This window comes from Peromyscus californicus, unplaced genomic scaffold (genome assembly GCF_007827085.1).
Source record: "Peromyscus californicus insignis strain IS unplaced genomic scaffold, ASM782708v3 Scaffold_10__1_contigs__length_136768540, whole genome shotgun sequence".
NCBI lineage: Eukaryota > Metazoa > Chordata > Mammalia > Rodentia > Cricetidae > Peromyscus > Peromyscus californicus.
In genome coordinates, this window is record NW_026294391.1 from 25,679,966 (window position 1) to 25,703,351 (window position 23,386).

At 41.8% G+C, this 23,386-nt stretch overlaps 1 protein-coding gene across 6 annotated transcripts; it reads right to left on the bottom strand.

Annotated features, from left to right (window-relative positions):
• Positions 1-5,069: 5,069 nt before the first annotated feature.
• Piga (phosphatidylinositol glycan anchor biosynthesis class A) lies at positions 5,070-20,234 on the bottom strand. Of its 6 annotated transcripts, none has more exons than XM_052716988.1 (7): positions 20,116-20,234; positions 18,412-18,551; positions 16,077-16,856; positions 11,534-11,666; positions 10,538-10,670; positions 10,195-10,401; positions 5,070-7,126 (listed from the first exon to the last, which is right to left on the bottom strand). In XM_052716988.1, the coding sequence occupies exons 3-7, from the start codon at positions 16,792-16,794 to the stop codon at positions 6,860-6,862; spliced, it is 1,458 nt and encodes a 485-aa protein (XP_052572948.1). In that variant the 5' UTR covers positions 16,795-16,856; positions 18,412-18,551; positions 20,116-20,234; the 3' UTR covers positions 5,070-6,859. The 6 variants fall into 6 exon arrangements, with proteins under 6 accessions (XP_052572948.1, XP_052573212.1, XP_052573034.1 ...); XM_052717252.1 differs by having other exon boundaries at positions 16,776-16,856; positions 20,116-20,233; XM_052717074.1 differs by lacking the exon at positions 20,116-20,234 and adding an exon at positions 19,492-20,090.
• Positions 20,235-23,386: the final 3,152 nt, after the last annotated feature.

Here is a 23,386-nt window from a genome sequence, read left to right on the forward strand (position 1 = left end):
TTCCCAGGGCTGCAAATTTTTACTGAGTTATAATTGGCATCATATGACATCTATTTTAAACCGCCTAGCACTCAGTGCTCCTGTTACCAAGAGCTCTGTAGGTTCTAATCCAACTCTGATGTGGTGACTGGCTCTGCTGATATTTGTGGCAATGTTAAACAACTTCCTTCTAGTAAGAAACACTCCTGGAGAGATGGCTCAGCAATTAAGAGCACTGGGTTCGACTCCCAGCACATGGCTGCTCAAGACCATCTCTAACCTCCCGTTGCAGTAGAGCTGATGCTCTCATCTGGCCTTTGTGGGCACGAGGCATGCACATGGCACACATACAGACACGGAGGCAAAGCACCCACGCGTGTAAGATAAATAATAAAATAAAAAGGTTACAAATACTTGGTGTTCATAACCGATACTGAAATTGATCAAAACACATTAGGTGCATTATAGAAGTCTCAAGTAAGAAAAAAAATAAGGAATTCCTATCCTGACCTCACTTCATTTCCCTTCTAAACCCTTATTTTTGGTAGAGTGCGTTGGAAAATGGGATTGGAAAGATAAAAGGAATTCTACATTGCTACAGTAACAAAGCAATACAAGAAAGTGGGAATACACTGTTCATCATAGAAAATACTGTTGGGGGGGGGGTCTTTTACTTGCTTTTCATGTGGAGGTTTACACAGGATTAAGTCCAAATCTAAACTATGATTAGTCAAAAAAAAAAAAGAAGAAAAAAGAAAGAAAAAAAAGAAAGAAAAAGACAAGACTCTTGGCTTTAAGGTACTATCGAATACAAGGCCTACCTTGCATGTTTCTCCAAATGAAAGTTTGAATGAGACTGAAGTACTGAGATGGTTCTGGTGACAGGCACTGACACTGGTGACAAGTTCCCTCAGCAAGCTTCTTTCTCGATCATTCGTTTGAAGCTTTGGTGAAGATGGCAACTCCTTCTGGAGGATGTGGCCTACCCTTGACCATGGAAGTGTGGTAACAAAATGGATAAATGCCATGCCCTACCTTCCAGGTGAAGTCACCATAGAGTCCATGAATCAGTATCTTCCTTAGCTGGGCAGTGATCTTATCAGCTGGCCAATACGAGTAAAACTGATTTGTTTTTAATCTCCCTCACTAATAAGTTTCTTCTTTTATTGTTTATATGAGGTTTTTTTTTTTTTCTAAATTTCTAAAATCTCCCGAAAGTACAGTGTATTAATCATGGTTCTCTAGAACAGAACTTATAAAATAAATCTCACTACATATATAGAAAGGAGATTTATTAGATGGCTTATAGGCTGTGGTCCAGCTAGCCCAACAATGGCTGTCTACCAATGGAAAGTCCAAGAATCCAGTAGTTGTTCAGCTGATGAGACTGGATGTCCCAGCTGGTCTTCAGTAAATACCAGAATCCTGAAGAAGTAGGCTCCAAGGCCAGTGAAGGAACGGACTTGCCAGCGAGAGTGAGGGCAAGCAGGCAGAGAGCGAGCTTCCTTCTTCCATGCCCTTTACACAGGCTGCCAGCAAAAGGTGCGGCCCAGACTATAGGTGGATCTTCCCACCTCAAAAGATCTGGATTAGAAGAGAGTCTTCTCACTGCAATTCATTTAAGAAAAAAATCCCTCACAGGTGTGCCTGGCCATTAGGGTTTTAGTTCATTCCAGATGGAGTCAAGCTGACAACTGTAGCATGAATCTTAAAGAGTCTTATTAATAAAAACAAACCCAAGGTCAGTTATTAGGGTGAACGCTGGAAGATCAGAGAAGCAGAACAAGCCACAGCCATCTCACCTCGCCAATTCCTCAGGTGATCCTGTTTCCTCAGACTGGATGCCTCTGAGTCCTCATCCAAATGGATCTCAGCTGAACTGCTGCTCAAAAGCCTAAAAGCTTAACCAGGCTCTAGTTCCTCATCCTCACACCTTATATACCTTTCTGCTTTCTGCCATCACTTCCTGGGATAAAAGGCATGTGTCACTATGCCTGGCTATTTCCAGTGTGGCCTTGAACTCACAGAGATCCAGACAGATCTCTGCCTTTGGAATGCTAGGATTAAAGGCGTGTGTGCCACCATTTTCTGGCCTCTATGTCTATCTAGTGGCTGTTCTGTTCTCTGACCCCAGATAAGTTTATTAGGGTGCACAATACTTTGGGGGAACACAATATCACCACAGACAACCAAGGACAACCCTCAGAGAAAGCCAAAGGACAATTTTAAGAGTAGAGTTTTTTGTTGTGTTTTGTTTAATATTCTTTAGGTAGATGAGTATTTTGCCTATATGTATATATGTGCACCACATGAGTGCCTGGTGTGTGTGGAAGTCAGAAATGGGTGTTGAGGGACTGGAGAGATGGCTCAGAGGTTAAGAGCAGTGGCTGCTCTTCTAGAGGTCCCGAGTTCAATTTCCAGTAACCACATGGTGGCTCACAACCATCTGTAGTTAGATCTGGTGCCCTCTTCTGGCATGCATACATGCAGGCAGAACACTTGTATACATAATAAATAAATCTTTAAAAAAAAAAGAAATGGGTGTTGAATCCTGCAATTGTAGTTACTGATGTCTGGAAGAACAAGTGCTCTCTCTCATCAGCTGAGCCATCTCTCCAGCCCCAAGAGCAGGTTTTTTTTGTTTTTTTTTTTTTTTTCCGAGACAGGGTTTCTCTGTGTAGCTTTGCGCCTTTCCTGGAACTCGCTTTGGAGACCAGGCTGGCCTCGAACTCACAGAGATCTGCCTGCCTCTGCCTCCCGAGTGCTGGAACTAAAGGCGTGCACCACCACCGCCTGGCCCCAAGAGCAGTTTTTAAATAAATGCTTTAGGTCAAAAATATGAGTTTCTCCAGAAAATTAGAATAACTACCTCTATAAGAACTAACATAGCCAACTTTTCTTTTTTGTTGTTGTTGCTTATTTATTTGTTTGTTTGTTTATTTTTGAGACAGGGTTTCTCTGTGTAACAGCTCTGGACCAGGCTGGCAGAGGTCCCCTGCCTCTTGAGTGCTGGGATAAAAGGCATATACCACCATGCCCAGCATAAGGTCTCCAAACCTCTTAAAGGTATCTCCTGGGGGACAAGACTGTCCTCCACCTCCCAGTGGATCCCCACTGAATCATAGCTTAATATATACAATTACAAACAAATACAAATCCTATGTAGAATGTTAATTTGTGTGATTCCATATTGAAAAATCCAGCCAGAGGCTGAGGAGTTAGTTCAGTTAGTCAAGTGCTTGTCTTTCAGGAACGAGGACCTCAGTTCTATCCCCAGAAACCATGTTAAAAGGTGCCATGTCCTTCTAATGCCAGCACTGAGGAAGCAGAAACAGGCAGATGTCTGGCGTTTGCTGGCCAGCCAGCTTAATCTGCTTGGCGATTTCCAGCTCAGCAAGAAACTCTTGTCACCAAAAAGAGAGGAATGAGTGACAGCGGAATGCCTGATTCCAAACAGGGCATCTAGATCACTCCAAGGTTCAGGGAACATGGAAGAAGAGGAGGCAGAAAGAATGCAAGAGTTGGAGGATGGGAGGTGTGCTGCAAAAAAAGATGTCTTCTGGACATGACCACTTCTCTCGTGAACTCACCACCCTTGTGGTTACCTGTACAAAACGGAGCCCATCAACATTCCATTCCGACACCAAGCAAGGTGGGAGGGGCTCAGAGGATGAACGCCCCCCCTCCCAAGAACTATTGGCAGTCAATGGTTGCTGGGGAAGGGACGCCATTTTGTTCAGTGGTATAGCCACTGATAAATTGCCTGTGTGCCAATAAATAACTTCTCACCGACACTCTTACAAACAAATCTCGTTTAAAAAAAAAAGACATGAAAGGAGGAAGATTTGGCAAGAAGGCTTTCAGTGGGAAAGGAGGGGAAACGAGAGGGCAACGAAGGGCATGGAAACAACTGAAATTCGTTATAGAGATGTATGAAACAGTCAAATAAAAATAAACATTTTTAAAATCTCCCTGAATTCTATTTGTCAAAGAATCCAGGGCGTAATAAAATATTCTACTCTCCTTTTTTGAAGTGGATGCTTGTGGAATGACACTAGACATTGTCAACCTCTACACAAACATGCACACAAATATGCACTAGGACCCACCCACCCCAACCCAGCCACAGGATAACCTCATTTTAGATCAAGCCGCCTGGGAGCTGGAGAGATGGCTCAACAGTTAAGAGCACTGGCTGCTCTTGCAGAGAACCCAAGTTCAGTCCGCAGCACCCACCCAGAGGCTCATAACCATCCATACCTCCGGTTCCAGGAGATCAAACACCCTCTTCTGGTCCCCGGGGGCACCATACATGCAAGTGTTGCAGACATGCATGCAGACAAAACACTCATACACACAAAATTTTAAGATATAAAAAAAAATGTTAAAAGGAGATCAAGCTACCTTCCTTTGTGAGGCAAATCTGAACATGAATGAAAATAACTGCTTACCACTACTCCTAACCCAAAGAGTGGGGAACGATAAGCCCTGTAAATAAAGTCAAAATTCAGATTTCTCTTAAAACAGCTGGTAACATACAAAGTAAAATTACGTAGTTCACACACACACAATAGTGTGTGGATGTATTCATTTGCCTTCTGTGATAACTAACAGGGAAAAACAAGGGCTTATTGGAATCAGGAAACAAAGGTACAATTGAACTTGCTATTTCAAGAATACAAAAGAGCATATATTCTAGAAATAAAAGATGACAGAGTGGTGCATCAGACAAAGGACACTTCCTGTTTTAGCAATGGACCAAGCAACACATTAGATCTACTCAAAAAAAGGGGAGGGTGGGGGCTGTTCCACAAGTAAGAAACATCCTGTCCACAAAATAAGACAAACTGAGAAAATTATTAAAAGATGGTTCTCGTCTTTATTATTGGACTCGAGCATGTTTTAACAGACCGGTTTCATGTGTGTGACTGCAGCATCAAAAGAATACAGTGCCTTTTCAACAAATGCCTCATCCATGTTAATTTCCCTTTTAAATAATTATGAGTAGCAGCGTGGAACAGCATTTCCACACACTGACCAGTGCAACATTGACAGTTATAATTAAGGTATCCAGGAAGCCTGAAAATGAATTCTGTCACACAAATAAGTTTATTTCCACTTGTTCAAAACAAGGAAAATAATTTCAATTCATAAATTACACATTTACACACAAGAGCAAATTACTTTTCAATTCTATTTTTTTAATCTTAAATAAAGAACAATTGAAGCATTCAGTGATAATTTTGGCAAAAAGTAGAAGCAAACAAACATACAAGACGAAACAGTAGTGTAGAATAAATAAAGCCAAGTGTTAACATGTCTCAGTCTACCAGGAATATTGGCACTGTTTGCTAGCTGTACATCTGTCTCAATGCATAAAGATCTGAGGAAGACTCAACAGTTTGGACCAGGTCATTTGTCTCCAATAAAAGAAAGCCTAACTTCTATATTTTAAAAATGACTCTCTAGCGTTTGTCTTTTCATATACACAAAACACAAATATATCTCTTTTATATCAGTGGCAACCAGGTAATAGGCATGTGAAGATACTCTTTAAAAAGTTTTGCAAATGTCGTCCTTAAAAAATCCTGTACAGAATCACAATACTGACAGAATCGAATGCCCACAAGCGCCTTGCTGCTTTTATTTCAGTCCTTTTCCCACAAAAACCCATGCAGAAGAGTTCAAAGGATTATTAATACTTATCATAGGTAACTTGGGATTAAACAACCCATGGCTCTGGATGACTGGGACTCCGACTGAGACATTCCACCCACAAAGAGACTGCGTGCTCTGACATCTTTCAGACTTGACACTCTATAAATAAACCACCCTGGAGGCAAACCTCTCCACACACCAGCAATACTTATCAGAAATCAGCTAGGCCATAGTGATGGGGAGGGACTTCCATCCAGAAGACAGGATAGCAGCTGCTTTGGAGATGGCACACCTCGTCTGTTCTGCTCAGAAACCACAAAAGTGTTTACAGGGACTAAACTGGGCACTACAAAAGCAGAGGGTTGCCTGCACTAGTGTCAACAGTGGTATCGGTCCGTAGAACTTAAAGAGCAACATTTCTACACACACACACACACACACACACACACACACACACACACACACACACACACACACACGAGGACAAGGGCTCTTCCTGGGAGAATGCATAAAACAGGTTGAGAGAGGTACTTGGAGTATGCCAGTGATGACTTCTTCCTGCCACTCATTCGCTTGAGCAGTTTGGCATGTTCGTGGTCTTACCACTTCTTGTTTACTAGTCCTTAGTCTCAGCAACCATCTAGTTCAACTTTCATATGTAGCAGATGCACAAACATGCTGGCAACCACAGATGGTCTTGCTCAAGAAATCAGATTCCCTGTAACCCTCAAGTGGACCCAGTAAGGGTCTAAGAACATGACTTCAATGTCCAATGAAGGATACATGAACTTGACTTAAAACAGTTTACATAACTGTTGTACCTCCCTAAAGAAAGCTTGTAAACATCTGGTAAATGTGAATTAATGGTATAACGTTAAAAACTGGCCAAAAAAGATCCAGAAACATTTGGCCTTTCAGCACCCAAGGCTCCCCAAATATAATGTTAAAACATCTCTGCGAGAGGGATCTGAGTAATCTGAAAAATGTCATACCTGAGTGTTTAAACCGTTCTCCCCCAAATTTTTAAGAAGTGCAAGGAGTTTCCACACTCAGGAATTGCATAATTGTTTATCTGTCTTCAAAAAACAAAAATAGTGAATGATACAGAGGTAGCGTAATTTACTAAACCAACTTTGAAACCCAAAAACAAAAGAGCAAGGTAATTTTCAAATGCTAACAGGAGTATTGCAAGTGTCTAGGACTTGTGGACTTGGGCTTGCTTCTACCTGCTTTTGGATACCTTATTATTCTCATCTCTTTTCTTATCACGTGGACATTGATGAGTCCAGGCTCCCCTTGGCCCAGTAGCATCTACCGCAACATCAATGATAGAGTCGGGAGTCATCCATTGCAGGAAAATGAGGAAGAGATAGCTGAACACCGCCAGCAAAGCAAAAATGTAGCCCGTCACTGGGCCACAATGAGAGATGAGCCTGTTCAATCTCTTGTGCATTGGCAACACAGTTTCCTTCGACACACGCTCATACACCTGGAAGAGAGAAGGTGACAATGAGCACTCTGAGCCACCACATGCCTGTAACAAAGGGTGAGCCGTGACCGCACTGACCAGGAGCATCTGGCAAACACGTGTTGAGAGAATCACTCATGTTTGCTGTCATTTAGCACAGTGCTTACACCATTGACTTAATTCTGAGCTAAACACTGGGTGACACAGAGAACAGGTGACAGTCAGCTGACTACTGGAATATCAATGTCCTATAAGGTTGGAAGACATTTTCAGCAGCACACTGTTGAGCTGGGCCAATGCCTTGACAGGGTAAAGAAAGCTCTCACTAACCCTGGCAGACGGCACACACAATCACAGCACTGTACTGAGGAGGGATGGAGACACTAGAGAAATGGCTTCTACGTTGCAAGGAAAGCAGAAAGAAGATGCTGAGCGGCAGAGTAGGTGAAAATAACGGTAAGGAAAACAAAGAGGACGGTGCTAAGAACTGGGAGTTGATGCCTCGCTTTGTAAACCACTGCTGATCCCGCATCCGGAAACCAACAAGTTAGACATGCAAACTTGTCTCCGTAGGGATTGGCGAAAATCACAACGGACAGTGGACAGTGCAAGCTCTTCTGGAGGTGGGTGGCCTTCGAAAGGCATGATGCATATTCATCTAGCTCTTCTACCCTGCGAACATTTTAAGTACAAACATTTTAATCAGAATGATGTTGAGAAACTGAGGCTGGTGGATTGTAACTAAAATAAATAAAAATTAAAAAAAAACAAAATAGAAGTTCCGTATAGCAGAAATGCTTAACTTTTTTTTGGAGATAGGGTTTTATGTAGCCCAGGTTGGCCTCAAACTCATTAGGTAGCTGAGGACGGCCCTGTCACTGCCTCCAGAATGCTGGGATTACAGGTGTGTACCACCATGGCCAACTTTCCAATTTACTCTTCAATCACTGTTCTAAGCAACCCACTCAAATTAAAAGGAGTTGAAAAGGATCAAAATGTCCATGAGGTAAAAGACAAAACAACTTGTCTGTCCATCTTCACTTGAGGTCAATTAACTTATTATCTTAAGTAATAAATAATTTATGACTACAAAGAGAACATAATTATTATAAATGAGGATTTACTTTTTTCTGTTTGTCTGGCTCTTTGAGATAGGGTAGCACAGAACTAGCCTGGAACTCACTTTACTGCCTAGGTTGGCCTGAAACTCGTGGTCATCCTCCTGCCTCAGACTCCCAAGTGTAAATCACCATGCCCGACCGGATTTTTTTTCCTTTTTCTTTTTTTTCTTTTCTTTTCTTTGCAAATATGTAGTATAAATTAGCTGAGAATATAAAAGAAAACATAAAAGATGTTTTACTATTACCTCAAAGCAAAACTACAAGACAAGTATTTTTACAAAAATGCTCCTTAGAGCCTTTAACACAGGCTGGTAAACTGCCACCAGAGTTCTTTCCTGAGTTGCTTACTGACAACAGCTCCGACTTAGAGGTTTACATGATGATGAAGTCAAATCACAATTTACAGAGCTATGATTCCAAATCAGGGCGGAGTCTACGATCACCCAAAAAACCGGTCTGGCCAAATATTCCTGCCAACCATAATCCAAACTGCGTTTCTGTTCCACAAAGGACAAGTCAGAATTTAAGGAGTGGTTAGGGAGGTAAGGGGACAGGAAAATGGAAGACGTAGTCTGAAGAAGCTAGCCACATGATTCTGACATGCACCCCCACTCAGCCCAACTTCCAGAAGGAAAAAAATATGGCAACTATTTTCCTAAGCTGATATACCTCTCCAGTCAAAGTTATGTCTGTTTCCAATACCTCTTATGTCAATGAAGCATATAGCATATGCCCATTTTTAAATGAGAACTTGTATCTCAAACCAAGAGTCTCCAGGATGGAAATCTTCTGTATTTAACACCAAATGCATAAAGCCTGAGTCTGAACTATTGACCCTTTTCATGCTCCACTCGACTGTCTTTCTGGTACAGGGTTTATTTGTTTGCTTTTTTCTTTTCTTTTCTTTTTTCCGAAACAGGGTTTCTCTGTGTAGCCTTGACTGTCCTGAATCCAGATCTGTAGACCAGGCTGGCCTCGAACTCACAGAGGTTTCACCTGCCTCTGTCTCCCAAGTACTGGGACTAAAGACATGCACTACCACCACCCAGCTGGTACAGGATTTCTATATACTAAGAAAGTAAGTTGTTTTCTTCAGCTTGGCATGTGGTAACATGAGGAATGAGGCAGAAGTAGGTAGACACAAGGGGGACTTAACAGATGAGATTGAGTAGAATATACATTACAGCATTCCCACAACTGTCCTCTCTAAGAGGCTCTGTCAATCCTGTGTGTGTCTTCTTGGAAATTCCCTGTGGCTCCTTTCTTACCGGTGACTATTTGTTCTTAATTTCACATATATCCTCAATTCTTTTTTTTTTTTTTTTTGGTTTTTCGAGACAGGGTTTCTCTGTGTAGCTTTGCGCCTTTCCTGGGACTCACTTGGTAGCCCAGGCTGGCCTCGAACTCACAGAGATCCGCCTGCCTCTGCCTCCCGAGTGCTGGGATTAAAGGCGTGCGCCACCACTGCCCGGCTATATCCTGAATTCTAATACAGTGTCAATCGGCCTAAAGTTATGACAGTCCTTTCTGGCAGAGTATCAGTCATCAGGAAATGGCTACCAGAGTTCCGGGAAGTATTCTGAATCAACGTTCACAATTTAGAACCGGCACTGCAATCACCTACCCATTTACTAACAGGCCCTGTGTGCTACTGGACTATAAACAGCCCCAACACAATGATTTACTTTTCTTTTTGCTTCTGACTGCTGCAACTTCTAGAAACATTTGTGACTTCTTTAAAAAGAGTTTAATGAGACTAGACTGTGTTGGTACTATTTTCAGAGGCCAGGGCAGTGAATTATGTAGAAAATTAGCCAAGCATGTGCACCAAACCTGGTGCAAAACTAGTAATTCCTTTCCATTTAGGAGGACTCACACCCTCAAACCAAAAGTCAAGGGGTGAGAGAAGCAAATGTGTGTGCAAAACATCAAGGACTTCGGACAATCTTTTCTCAACACGTGACATACTTTTTCAGTTCTCTCCGCCACATTCCGCCAGGTGTAGAAAGCCTTTACTACATTGTGGATATTTTCTGGAGCTGGCAACGTCCCCGACTTCACTTGGAAAATAGCTTTTTCCAGGCCTTCACACAACGATTTTACTGAAGGCTCACATAAAATAATAAGATTTTCCGGAAGGACTTCAGGAATCCCACCAACCTTCGTGCTGACAACCTTAAAAAGACCGGAGAGAGCACACAATTCACTGTAATCATTTCCCAGGAAAAGCAAAAGACCAAGCTAAAAAATATCAATTTGGCATGTACTACAAATACAGAATCCCACAAGAGAAGCCCTTAAAGTGTTTTACCTGCAGACCACAACTGGCGGCTTCCACGATGGCCATGCAGAATGCTTCAGTGAGGGAGGTGTTGAGAAAAATATGTCCTTGAACTAAGACATTTCTAACATCCTTGTGTTCTAAAGCTCCCAATAGTTGCACCCTAATTTTTGCAATGAGAGGGAGAGAAAGGTGTAAAATTAAAAAAAAAAAAAGTCATGCCACAAAAGGAATTTAATTCCTAAGCTAAGTCTGTTATTTATATTACTCTTACTGGTACTAATGTTTCCTACCTGAAAAGACTAGATATGGCCAAACACCAATGTAATAGAAACAATCTTAGAAACCTATTGTGTTATAGCTCATACAATGCAATTTCATCTTCTCCAAAGTTTGGGTTTAATGAATATTAAGTTTTTGTTTTTTTCAAGACAAAGTCTCACTATGCAGCCCTGGCTGTCCTGGAACTCACTCTGTAGACCAGGCTAGCCTCAAACTCAGAGATCCGTCTGTCTCTGTCTCTTCCTACCAAGTGCTGGGATTAAAGGCATGAGCCACTACACCTAGCTAATGAACAAATTAATAATAAAATCGTCATTAAATGTTAAAAGCGTCATTTCTAAGTGGGAAACTAACCTTTTTAAAATCAGCACTTCACATAACATACACTGTGTGTTACAGAAATTACGGAGGAACAGATATGTCTGAACCTGTATGTGTACAGCAATTTCCATGACTGGATCAGGACACTTAAACCACACACAAGATGGCTTGGAAACCTGCAACCATTTCCAACCAAAGTTCTCCCCCAACCCCTATGCCTTTCATCATGCCTCTAACACCTGCCCCCAAGTCAATATTCAACTAACAGACAAAAGTTGTGTATTCTATAAGCTTTCTGATTTGATATAAACTCACAAAAACGTGCCTTAGAAGCAGGAGCACACCTAAGTCAGGCATGCGGACAAAAGCAAACACAAACAGCTGCCATTTTCACACCCACAATGCCTTGGAAGCCGTTAATACCTGTCATGTAGTTGGTATCTTTCCCGTACTTCTTCCAAAATGATTCTCTTTGGTCCCTCTCCTCCAATTAGGAAATTTAATTCTTGATATTTCTGACAGAGTTCAGGTATTATACCACTAAGCAAATCAGTCCCTGAAATTATAAAGTTGAATATTGGAAATATTAATAATTTCACATTTAACAAACTCAGAGTCCCAGAGTATCCACTTGTTTTAAGTATCAACTACAGCTAGCCTCTCTGAAGTAGACAAACCAAGGCTCTTAAACTTTCCCCAGAAGGGGGGAATTATTTACAACTGCTATTGGTTCCCAAGAGTTACAACACTTGAAGATTCAGGTTCTGACATGCATTGCTACTGCCACATACCCAAGTCATGAGCAACCCTGTTGCAGCTCTGCATCCTTTAAGCCATTCGCTTGTTCCTATCGCCTATGTCGAAAATGGTGTTTAGGATAGCTACGGTTTGTCAGCTTTCTCCAGAGCACACAGCTGACTAGAAATCTAGGTCTCAGTCCAGCTCTTTATTTTTTTTTAAAAAAAACCAATCCACCCTCTCCTGGCCTAGTAAATGCAGAGACATATATATCTAAAGTCCAAAGTCTCCAGCTATAAAAATCAACAGGACTATGATTCCACTTTCTGCAGCAGGAAAGGGCTAAGCAATGGCCTTAGCTCCTGCCTTCAGTTTGTTAAGACTGCAGTTTATACAGAGAATTTCAGAATGAACACCAGTGAATGAAGGCGGCAGGGCCTGGGCTGGAAGATCATTATAGTCCATAGGCCTACGGCTCTATCTTTCTTTTGTTTTTAAAAAAGAAAACGGCTTTCATATAATATGTAAGCACGATCTCAGGAGACAGAAAGCAATAGAGTAAGTCACAGCCTACTGGCATAAAGAGCAGCTAGCTAATGCTACAGCAATGCTGACTCTATCTGGGAACTTAGTTCATCAACAATTACAAACCATACATCCAAAAGTAAACATGAAATAATCCACTGAGCTGAGTTATTCAATTAAAATATGCACACACATAAATTTGCATATGCACACAAACCACATTTTTCCCCCATCAATCTTCCTCAAAATAGGCATAGTGGGAGAATATAGGTTCACGTGGATTTTCTTTTCTTTTCTTTATAGATTACAAACCCATCCCTTCTTTAATATTGTGTGAATAAGGCGGATAATGATGAGTCCCTACAGACTCTCATTTAGTGTTCTTTTGAGCCAGCTAAAAGTAACAACCAGATGCTGGATGTGGTTTGTCACTACCCAGTCACACCACCCTAGCAAACACTCGGGCAGTCCCCCACTGTACGTACAGTCTGACTCCACACTCTCAGAATGGCTGTCCACTGATTCATTAGGGACCCAAAGAAGTGACTTTCCAGATAAAGGAAATTCCTTTGTTCTTTACTTTGAGATATTGAACATATAGATAAAAATATCCGTTCCCTGTATCTGACTTCTTTGGGGACATTTTCTGCTCTAAGCTTCTATCTGACAGGCTAAACCATAACAAAACCATTTCTTCCCCAGATTCTTTCCTTTATAAGAAATTTAGCTTTGGCTATTGTGAGGTTCTGAAGTTGCCTGTGTCTCTGGAAGCTGCTCAGAATTTAGTCACTTTGTGGAATCACCAATGGATTTTCAATGATTACATACCCCAAAAACCGATTCAGACGGAGGTTTCCTGAATGAACAAGGCTTCCCACTTGCTGTCTTTGTTTCAAGTCTCTACACGTCAGCCGGATAACCAGGAAGCAGCTTAGTACCACTTACCACTCAGCTTCCCACCCTTTCTCCCTTTCCCTCCTTTAAAAGAGAATATTAGGCACCCCTTCTTCATACAAAGAAAGATGGAGCAATCATTACGGATACTGACAATGGCTACGTTTACTGAACTGACTATATTCACAATCTACTTCAAATGTTATTTAATCCTGACAAAAACCTCATACGAAGCGAAGCCAGCGACTACCATCGATGCTTTATTATAGTACTCTAGGAATAAAGCAGGTTTTCCCTCCTCACTATATAACAAACAAACCAAACACAACCAACAAGCTTATTCTGGCTAGATTCTAACAGAAAACACACCCCACAAAAGACTACCGGTCACCACATTCACACAAAACAGACAAAAAAAAAACCAAACAAACAAAAAAACCTCTGATTCAAATTGACTTTAAAGCACAGTCCAACCATGTTTCAAAGAATGTTCAGATCTGTTCTAGGATAACAATGGCCAGACTGTGGGCAGGGTCACAGGGAGACCTTGACTCATGAGCTGGATTTGTTTGTGATCTGTTACTTACTGTGTAACCTTGGGCAAACTACTTCCCCTCTCTGAGAACTGTTTCTTTGTTGCATGCAGGTAACATCTACCCTACAGCTGTCGGGGCAAGTGCGGTACTGCACCATGCACAGGCTTTATCAGCTGCAGAATACAAATGTTATGTTGTCGTTACCACTACAGCAAGCGGCTAGAGGTGCCTGCACATACAGAGAACAGTGGGGAACCCTGACTAGATGGAAGCAAGAAGGTGCAGAAGGCAGTCTTACCTCCATGAAAGCTGGGCAAGGAGAACATGGCTCTATCCTCTGACATTACTTCAATAGGCCTTGAAAATCTGGTCCACTGAACATCTTCCAGGGGAATTACAGTATTAGGAAGGAATGGACCATAATATAACTACTCACATTTGAGCTACAGATGTGACCATTGCTCATGTTACATTTGGCAGGGTGCCTGGCCTATGGAGAAGGTTCAGTATATCTGTTGAATTATTGAATTGAAAACAGGAAGGGCTATACTTTGACTCCATTGTAGCTAGCTCTGAAGATTAATACCACATTAATAAGATAAAGTAACACATTTAACCTTTGTATGAGTAGTTGTGCTGATTTTCAATCATACAAGGCATTGTACTTTCTCATCCATTTCACCAAGGTAAGCTATTTGATTAAAAAAAATAATTTGGGCCAAGTTTGGAAGTTATAATAAATACATCACCAGTATCCCAGAAGGGGTGCAGAATACGGAATTCCATTCACAACATCTTGATTAAACAGCAAGACATGAGTTCCTTTATCCCAGAAAACATAATTGAGTCCAAGTTTTCTAACAAACTTCCACTTAAGGGCGTTGTCCAGAACTACTACAGTCATCACCTACACTGACCACTAAAAACTCCCAGATACGCTGCTACATGACAGAGCATAACCTGTTGGCATTTCTCCACAAATTCATCTTGTACCCATTCTCCTTACGACTGTACTGAATAATGTAATTAAATATCACAGCAGCTCAGCTGACAAGTTTTTACAAGAGCTAAATAGTTTGAGAGAGCCAATGAGTGAATGCCAGATGAGAGGTGACCTAAACTGGAGAGTAAAACTGAGAAAAAAATGCCAAATCCAGCACATTGCTTCAAACATTTTAGTCCCCCTCCTTTAAAGGAAACCCAGAGCAACTGTGCAAGATGGCGCAGCCAGAATCAGTGAGCTGATCCTCGAATCCTAGAGCTCTAAACCAAGCTCCCTATAATTCAGCATGTGCTCAAATGTTTTAAACTCTAATAGTTAAGGGGAGCATGTAATATTGGTTACTGACTCCCCACCCCACAAACCTTCAATGATATTTCTGACTATTGGACAGCTTTTCAAATACCACCGGGAGACCATTTCTATGGTAATAGGCAGGTTGCTTCCAATGTGTAATAAACACAAATGCCACAGTGGGGACCAAAATGGGAAAACCAGCAACGAGAACAAAATACTCCTGGGGGATAACAGAGGACGGAGGTGGAATATAACCTAGGCAAAGATCTTTATGTGAGTTGTCTCTGATCCTTCCCAAAGTTCCTGTTGTGACCTAAACAAACAAACGCTGTCGCAGAGCTATCAAGTGACCTATCTTTGATCCGCAATAGGCCACCTTCTCCTTTCTTTATCACTTGACTGCTGATATCAATGCTTTGCAGATGACCAGATAAAACCAGCAAGCCACAGAACAGCTATGTGCCCAAAAGGCCTACTGATTCTGAACAATGTGTACAGATATACAAAAGACAAGAAGCTGCCAATGAAAATAGTCATCATGACCATCTCTGAATAAAATGGTCACATATGTGCTATGTGAGCTTCAAAAACATCTGCAATTAAGAAACCATTACTTCTGCAATCAAAAAGAAAAGGCCACAGAGCACATTCTGTTCTGACTACCTGTGCAGGGCTCCTGAACTTCTACAAAGAAATAACTGATTACAGGACATCAGGTAAATGCTTTTTGTGGTTGTTATTGTGGTTCAGTAACCATTACAACCTCAAAGGTTGGGGCAGCATTCATAGCTATTCTATACGTTTCTCTTCTTAGATACATAAACTTGATATCCAACCTTCCCTTGCAATAGTTACAAGTCATTATAAAGCCACCACACAAAATGAAAAGGCAAGCAATCGTTATATACAAGTATTGAACAGTTTTCTACAAGGAATAAAAAAGCCATCAATGCAAATAGAGCTACTATTTCATTACCTTTTCTGTAAACAAGTCTGCTGACAACAACAATAGTTATTAGACTATCATGCCTCCTAAATGGCTCTGGAGTGAAGTCAGTAGGATCTACAGCGTTAGGAATGACGGACACTATTTCAGGATTCAGTGCTGCTCTTAGTACAGTGTTTTCCTTACTAGTGTAAGAGACACAAATGATGTGGTTTGTGTCACAGAGAGACACAGTTAGAAGCTTGTTTGTAAGCACCGAGCTGACATCAGCAAATCCAAAAAGGGAATGGTCCGTGAAGACTGTCTGAAGCCCCATTGTCTTGGCGTGGAAGAGAGCGTCATGGGCCATGGCAGAAAAAGAACTGTGGGAATGGATTATGGTAACTCTCTCCCGGACAAATATGTACCTGAGCAATGGCAGACTGTGGAAGAGAGTCGTGGCTGTAGATTGGTTGTACATGACTCTGAGAGGCAAATAATAAACTTTGAGGCCATTGGTGAGGTAACGGACACCCTTTCGATTTCCGTAAGCATGGGTGATAATTATGACCTTGTGTCCCCTCTCAATGAGGCACTGAGAGAGCTGGTAAATGTGGCTTTCCACACCTCCCATGTTTGGGTAGAAAAAGTCAGACACCATGCATATATTGTGGGTGCAGGTCCTATTGGCAGAAAGACTTCGAGGGCTAAACCGGGAAGGCGTCACTGAGGGAGGCTGGCCATGCCCACCTCGTCTTCTATTGGCCATGCTGAGGTGGTTCAGGCATCAGTTCTCAGAGCAAGCCAGTTAAGAAATGTGTCTTCCATCACCTGAATGAGAAAAACAGGACATCAGCTCAAAGCCACAGCCCATTTCATATTCCAAATCCTGTTAGAAATAGTTTTAATGTTAAGGCATCTTTTAAAGCTTTCCCCCTAAATGTATTCATTTGACAACATCGACTTGCTTAGCATGGTGACGTGTCATATGACAAAAACTAAATTCTATGATGTGTTAACTGAGCTAGGAAACTGGTACATTTCAAATGTTAGGACATCGTACACAATGGTTTGCCACAGTACCAAACCAATTCTTTCCAATAATAAAACATCAAGCATATATTTCCCACCTCCTTTTATCACTTTATCAGCTTCTACTTACTAAGTCACTATATATCCAACACTATACAGACTAAGAGTTTTCTATACGTTACTGTAGTCTAGTTGACACATCTAAACAAAGAATCAATTCTATAATGTAAATGCAAAATCTAAAGCTTAAAGAAGTTAGAGGGAACACAATGCCATAGGTTATTTCATTAGTGATCCTCTCGACCCACATTTTTTTAAATCTGAGTTTTATCTATGTAGCTCACACTGGCCTTGAACTCCTGATATTCCCAGTCTCTGACTCCTGAGGACTGGGATTAGAAGCGTGCACCATCGCACTCCAGAATCTCCCTTGCATTTGAACTATTTAAGCCATAGAACATAGTAGAAGTGACACACAAATCTTTGACATCGGCCTATAAAAGGTCTGACGGCTTTCACTTCTGTAGTTACCACATAAGTCATGAAACTACTGGTCTAGAAGGACATGGGGGAAGCAAGGCGTGCTGGCGCACACCTTTTAGCCCAGTACTCAGGAGGCAGAGGCAGGTGCGTCTCTGTGAGTTCAAGGCCAACCTGGTCTACAGAGTGAGTTCCAGGACAGCAAGAGCTACACAGAGAAACCCTGTCTCAAAAAAGACAAACAAAAAAAAAAGAAAAGAAAGAAGAAGAAGAAAGACATGGAGAAGACAATGAAGAGAAAAAGTGCTTACAAGCTACATGGAGAGAGGTAGGGACCTCGCCATCTCTACGCCCTTACCCGCACCCAATCTCTAAGCAGACTATTAGCTAAACTATTAGCAGCCTTCCCCAGCGACCCCTGAAAAGAATCACAAAAGTACCACTAGTTAAGTCTAGTAGCAGATTCCAGAATTATGAAAAAGAGCAAAAAAACTGTTGTTTTCTAGCACTATCTTTTGTTCTGATTTGTGAGGCAAAAAAAAGATACTAAAACAGGCTAGGTTCTGAACCTAATTAAACTAGCACAGTGTCTATTTTTATAAACAAAATTTTACAGGAACATGGCTTGCTCATTCATGTGAATGGCTACTTCTATGCTACAATGCAGAATGGCTTTGAAAGAGATCATATGACCCACAGAGCCTAAAATTATTTACCATCTGGCTCTTCACAGAAAATGTGCTGATGGCCGCTGTACAGCTTAGCCAGCAATCCAATTCATCCCATACGGTTCTGTTGGTTAGCTCTGTGGTTTCCACTCAAATATATCCGGAGCTAGAACTTTCTTTTTGAGAGCACCCTCTTCAAGTGTTACCTGGAGCTCATGCTGCGGATGACCCAGTTTCTCCTTCCTTATTCAAGGATGCTGAGACTCAAGCTGCTCCCTTCTCTTTTCTGAACCTCTTTTAGTTATGTAGCCTTTCCGCCATGAGTGCCATCCTTTCAGTGCAGACTCTGAAAAGAAACATAGAACTGGGCATGGAATGCATGTAGGGCTCTTTCCTACATTTATGGTAGGAAATGCTTTTCTTCTTTTCTTTCTTTCTTTTTTTTTTTTTTTTTGGTTTTTTGGAGACAGGGTTTCTTTATGTATATCTGGTTGTCCTGGAACTCGCTCTGTAGACCAGGCTCAAACTCACAGAGATGCACCTGCCTCTGCCTCCTTGGTGCTGGGATAAAAGGCATGTGCCGCCACCACCACCTGTTGGAAATGTTTCTTTTAGGAGTCTCCTAAAGTTATGCTGATATGAAATGTTCATACAATATTCAGTTCTATAGATGCTTACATTTTTAACGCTAGAGCCTTGGAGATCTGGCAAAAATCCTCCTTAGCTGAGATCTACAAGGCTGCAAGAACTCAATGGAGAATTACTATCCTAAATGCTGAGTTTCAGGTCTCACCTGCAAACTATGTGTCAATTTTCTCCAACAAATTCATCTACACTTAAAATATTCTCGGAAATACAATGTGGGGAGGCAAGGGAGGAGCATGGACTTGGGAGGCAGAGGGTTGAGGGTTCCAGAACAGGTGAGACTGGGCTACATGGCAGGGGGACTCTGTCACATAAACTGGAAAAAGAAGAAAACAGAGAAGATTGAATTTGTAACCAATAAATAATGAAAGCAAAAAAATATCAAGTTTGCAGAAAAAAAGGAAAGCTTCAAGTTAACACTTTTAAGTGGCTAATGCTGTTCTACTGCAGTGTGGCATTTAAACCTGAACCTTTAGTCCTATTCAGTTTTAAGAAATGAATGATAAGCAGAAATAATGAACCAACTGAAATTATCTGAAAGTCTGCCACTGACCTCCAATGTTCTGTTACGAGTCTGCCTGCCAGCAGGTTATCATCCTAAAATCTCTATTGCGTAAAATCTCAGCATATTGCATACTCACTGTATCTTAGCTTCTATAGGTTAAGGGAGAGGCTGTAAAATCTACTGAATTCATGGAACAGAGGCTGTAAATAAAATACGGTGGATTCTCTCTCGAGCATTACAGGTTGAGCGATCTGTTCAACGTTAATGACAAAGTCAAGAAGACCTCAAAATTCTCGATCATGGCCAGGGAGCTCCCTTATTAGTAGAAGCTCCCGAGGAGCCTTAGACCGGGATCGGGCGGGGCTGAGGAATCAAGAGAACCGTACTTTAATCCAGTCCCAGGGCAGTGCACACTCCCTCAGTGGCAGTTGAGTGTACTAGAGCCAAAGAGAGGATCAGCCCGGGTTCAAAAGCCACCCCTCCAGGATCAGGCAAGGTTTGGCCAGACCCAAAGGGAGTCAAAAAAAAAAGTCCTGAGGTTCCAGTCCCTCGCTCTATTAAACTCAGCCTAAGAACCGGCTCCAGCTCTCTATGAATCCTCAGCCCCATTCGACTCCGGAGACCCTCGGACCCGACTTCCGGGCCTCAGGCAGCATGGGCTTCATCCCCTCCACAGCTTGTCACGCTCCTACAAGAACCGTACAAGCCCGTCAGGAAGAGCGGCTGAGCATTAGAAAGGATAGCCAAGACGCGCACTTACCCTCGAGTCCCATGGCCGCCTCTGTCCGGACCTCCCGCGGCTGTAAGCAGAATCCTGCCCCCCTGCTCCAAAGCACCAATCAGAAGCGTCCGCGACCCGAGCGCCGCGCCCCCTTAGTAGCCAATCATGCAGAGGTTCCGAATACACGTGAAAGAGAGACGCCCAGTCATTCCCAACTCTCCAGCGCCGGGTTGTAGCGTCAGCGAGCGCCGGAGCACGTCTCCTAAGAGCTGCGGAAGGTCCCGGGCGTACGTACCCTAGTTGCCTAGTTACAGCGTCTCTTTTCAGGAAGCCCGCTCTCTCCTCGCCTCCTTCCGGTTAGAGAGACTTAGGCGAGAAAGGCTCAAGGAACTCAACTCAGGGTCACGGAATTTTATGATCAGTACCACAGCCAACTCAACCACGCTGGTTCTTATTACTCTGGCACGGTTGCTAAATGCAATAAACAAAAGTACACAGTTGAAAAAAAAAAAACAGCAAGTCAAAACGAAATTATGAACTTTGAATTTCAGATGTACATTTCAATGAACGTCCCAAAGATTTTGGACGTTTCTTTTAAAAGTTCAGATTTTGGATTTTGTCTTACAACTCTACAGTCTAGGTGGGAAGAAATCTTAGGTATAACCTGAAATGCTCCCACTCAAACTGTCGCAGTCCTCAGCCGAAAGTGTCTTGAGGTCTGGAGCCAGATCATGGTATAGTGGTGCTTGGCCAAGAAGACAGAATCTATGTGATTGTTCTAGTGGTCACCCACTCTTTACAGTTGGTACTTGCAGTTCCCCGGCACTGCCATTCCTGCACTTTCTAGACTAAATTCTTTTCTGAGCAACATCACCATCACCATGAGTGGCATCCCTTTGAAACCTGTGCTAAAGTTAAGGCTAAATAAAGTTGTAGTACAGTTGAGTTAAATCTGGGGATGATTTTAATTGTAGTATTCTGTCTGAATGACCTCAAAGCATGCCTTTAGAGCAGCAGTTCTCAACCTGTGGGTCTCAACCCCTTTGGGATCAAACAACCCTTTCACAGGAGTCACATATCAGATATCCTGCATATCAGATATTTACATTATGATTCATCATAGTAGGAAAGTTACAGTTATGAAGTAGCAACAAAAATAATTTTAGCCGGGCGGTGGTGGCGCACGCCTTTAATCCCAGCACTCGGGAGGCAGAGGCAGGCGGATCTCTGTGAGTTCAAGGCCAGCCTGGGCTACCAAGTGAGTTCCAGGAAAAGGCACAAAGCTACACAGAGAAACCCTGTCTCGAAAAACCAAAAAATAAAATAAAATAAAATAATTTTATCGTCGAGAGTCACCACAACATAAGGAACTGTATTAAAGGGTTACAGCTTTAGGAAGGTTGAGAACCACTGCTTTAGAGAATGTTATTGGAAACCACTAAAATGTTGATGTGCAGTATGTTCTGATGATACTTAAAATATGAAGGAAGTTAGAACTGGTTGTACTATCAAATGTCCCAAACAGAAAAGATGTAAAATAAATGTAGGTATCATCTTCCCTTGAAATTTAGTTCTTTGCCAATCCATATGTAAATAAGCTTCCTTGAATAATTTTAGAGTGGGCAGGCATCACACATGTATTGAAAGCTTGCTATCTATATGCAAAGTAGATGAAAAGAAAATCTGGCATGAGTACTATTTCCAAACCAAGATGAAACTAAAGCATATGAAATGGTCTATGAGAAAAGGAACTGCTAAGTGTCATAAGAGAAATACATGGAGAAATGCTGGGAGTTCCAAGGGAAAGAATATTTCCATCAGCTAGCATTTATGAAACGATGATTAGAGGCTATCCATACAAGTTGAGAACGAGAGCCTTTTAAGAAAAAAAGTGAATGAAGTTACAGAGGCAGATGTTGACTGTTCAGTGGATATTTTTGTGTATATAAGAAAGAAAGAGGGAAGACATGTGGCCAGAATAGTGGCATTGGCAGTAAGAATAAGAGCAAACTGGGCCAGGCGGTGGTGGCGCACACCTTTAATCCCAGCCCTCGGGAAGCAGAGGCAGGCGGATCTCTGTGAGTTCGAGGCCAGCCTGGGCTACAGAGTGAGTTCCAGGAAAGGTGCAAAGCTACACAGAGAAACCCTGTCTCGAAAAACCAAAAAAAAAAAAAAAAAAAAAAAAGACTAAAAGCTACATAGGCCCAGGACATTGTAAGTGGTGGCAGTAAACTGTGGACCAGGGGTTAGCTCCTGTAGAATAATAGATACTGGCAGGATCCATGTATGGCTAGGGACAGGAACTAACCCTGTGAGAGACTTTTACATTGGTGGCCTTCAATAAACCACCTGTCAATTGATCTTCTTTATTTAACTCCCTCCCACATCGAGTCTGAGGTTTGACCATGTGGCTTGCTTCACCAAAGATACTCTCAGCAACTGAAGTGCAGCCAATGCTTCATAAGTGTTTATGAACTGGCCCATGCCCTGCTGGAACCTTTGCTCTTGAAAGCCAATGGCTATGTGGGTAAAGAAGCCCAGGCAAGATGTTAAATGAGAACAGCCATACGGAAAAAGACTCTGAAGAAAGAGACTTATGTTGGCCATTCCAGCTTTAGATGAGTTCTACCTTGATAGAATGACTTCAGCCTGTTCTGTGTGGAGCAATATAACCTCCTAGCCAATCCTTGTCAACCAACAGAATCAGGAGAAATAAAATCTTGAGAAAGTCATTGTTGACTGCAGATACAAAGTTTTAGTGACGTTTGTTACACAGCAACAGATAACTTGCCTGAATCTCATCTTCCTACTAGATAATGGATATTGAAAAACTTGGTTGCAACAGTTGGTACCTGTCTAGGGATAGAATTGAGCTACTTAAAAAGTGATCTTCAGTATGCCATCGTCACTGCTAGTGTGGTCTATGTCTCACAGATACACTCTCATGGAGGTGAGAGAAGCATGTTCCAGCTCTCAAGAAATTTCCAAAAACATTAGAATAGATGTAATACTAAGAAAGACAACACAGAAATGTAGCAAAGGAAACTGAATTCACTCCAAATCCCATTAAAATAATAGATGAATGTGAAAAAACTGAAAATAAAAGTTTTGAAAAAAGTATGTCAAAATGAAACGAATATCAACTGATATTAAATAACCAATTAGAAAATTTGAAGAAGTTAGTGAATTTTTTAATGTAGGGCTGGAGAGGGATGTAGTTGAGCAGTCCCATGCTTGCCTTCTATCATACCCAAGCTTTTGGCTTTGATTCCCAGCACCACAAGCAAAACAAAATGCTGCATTTCCTCAT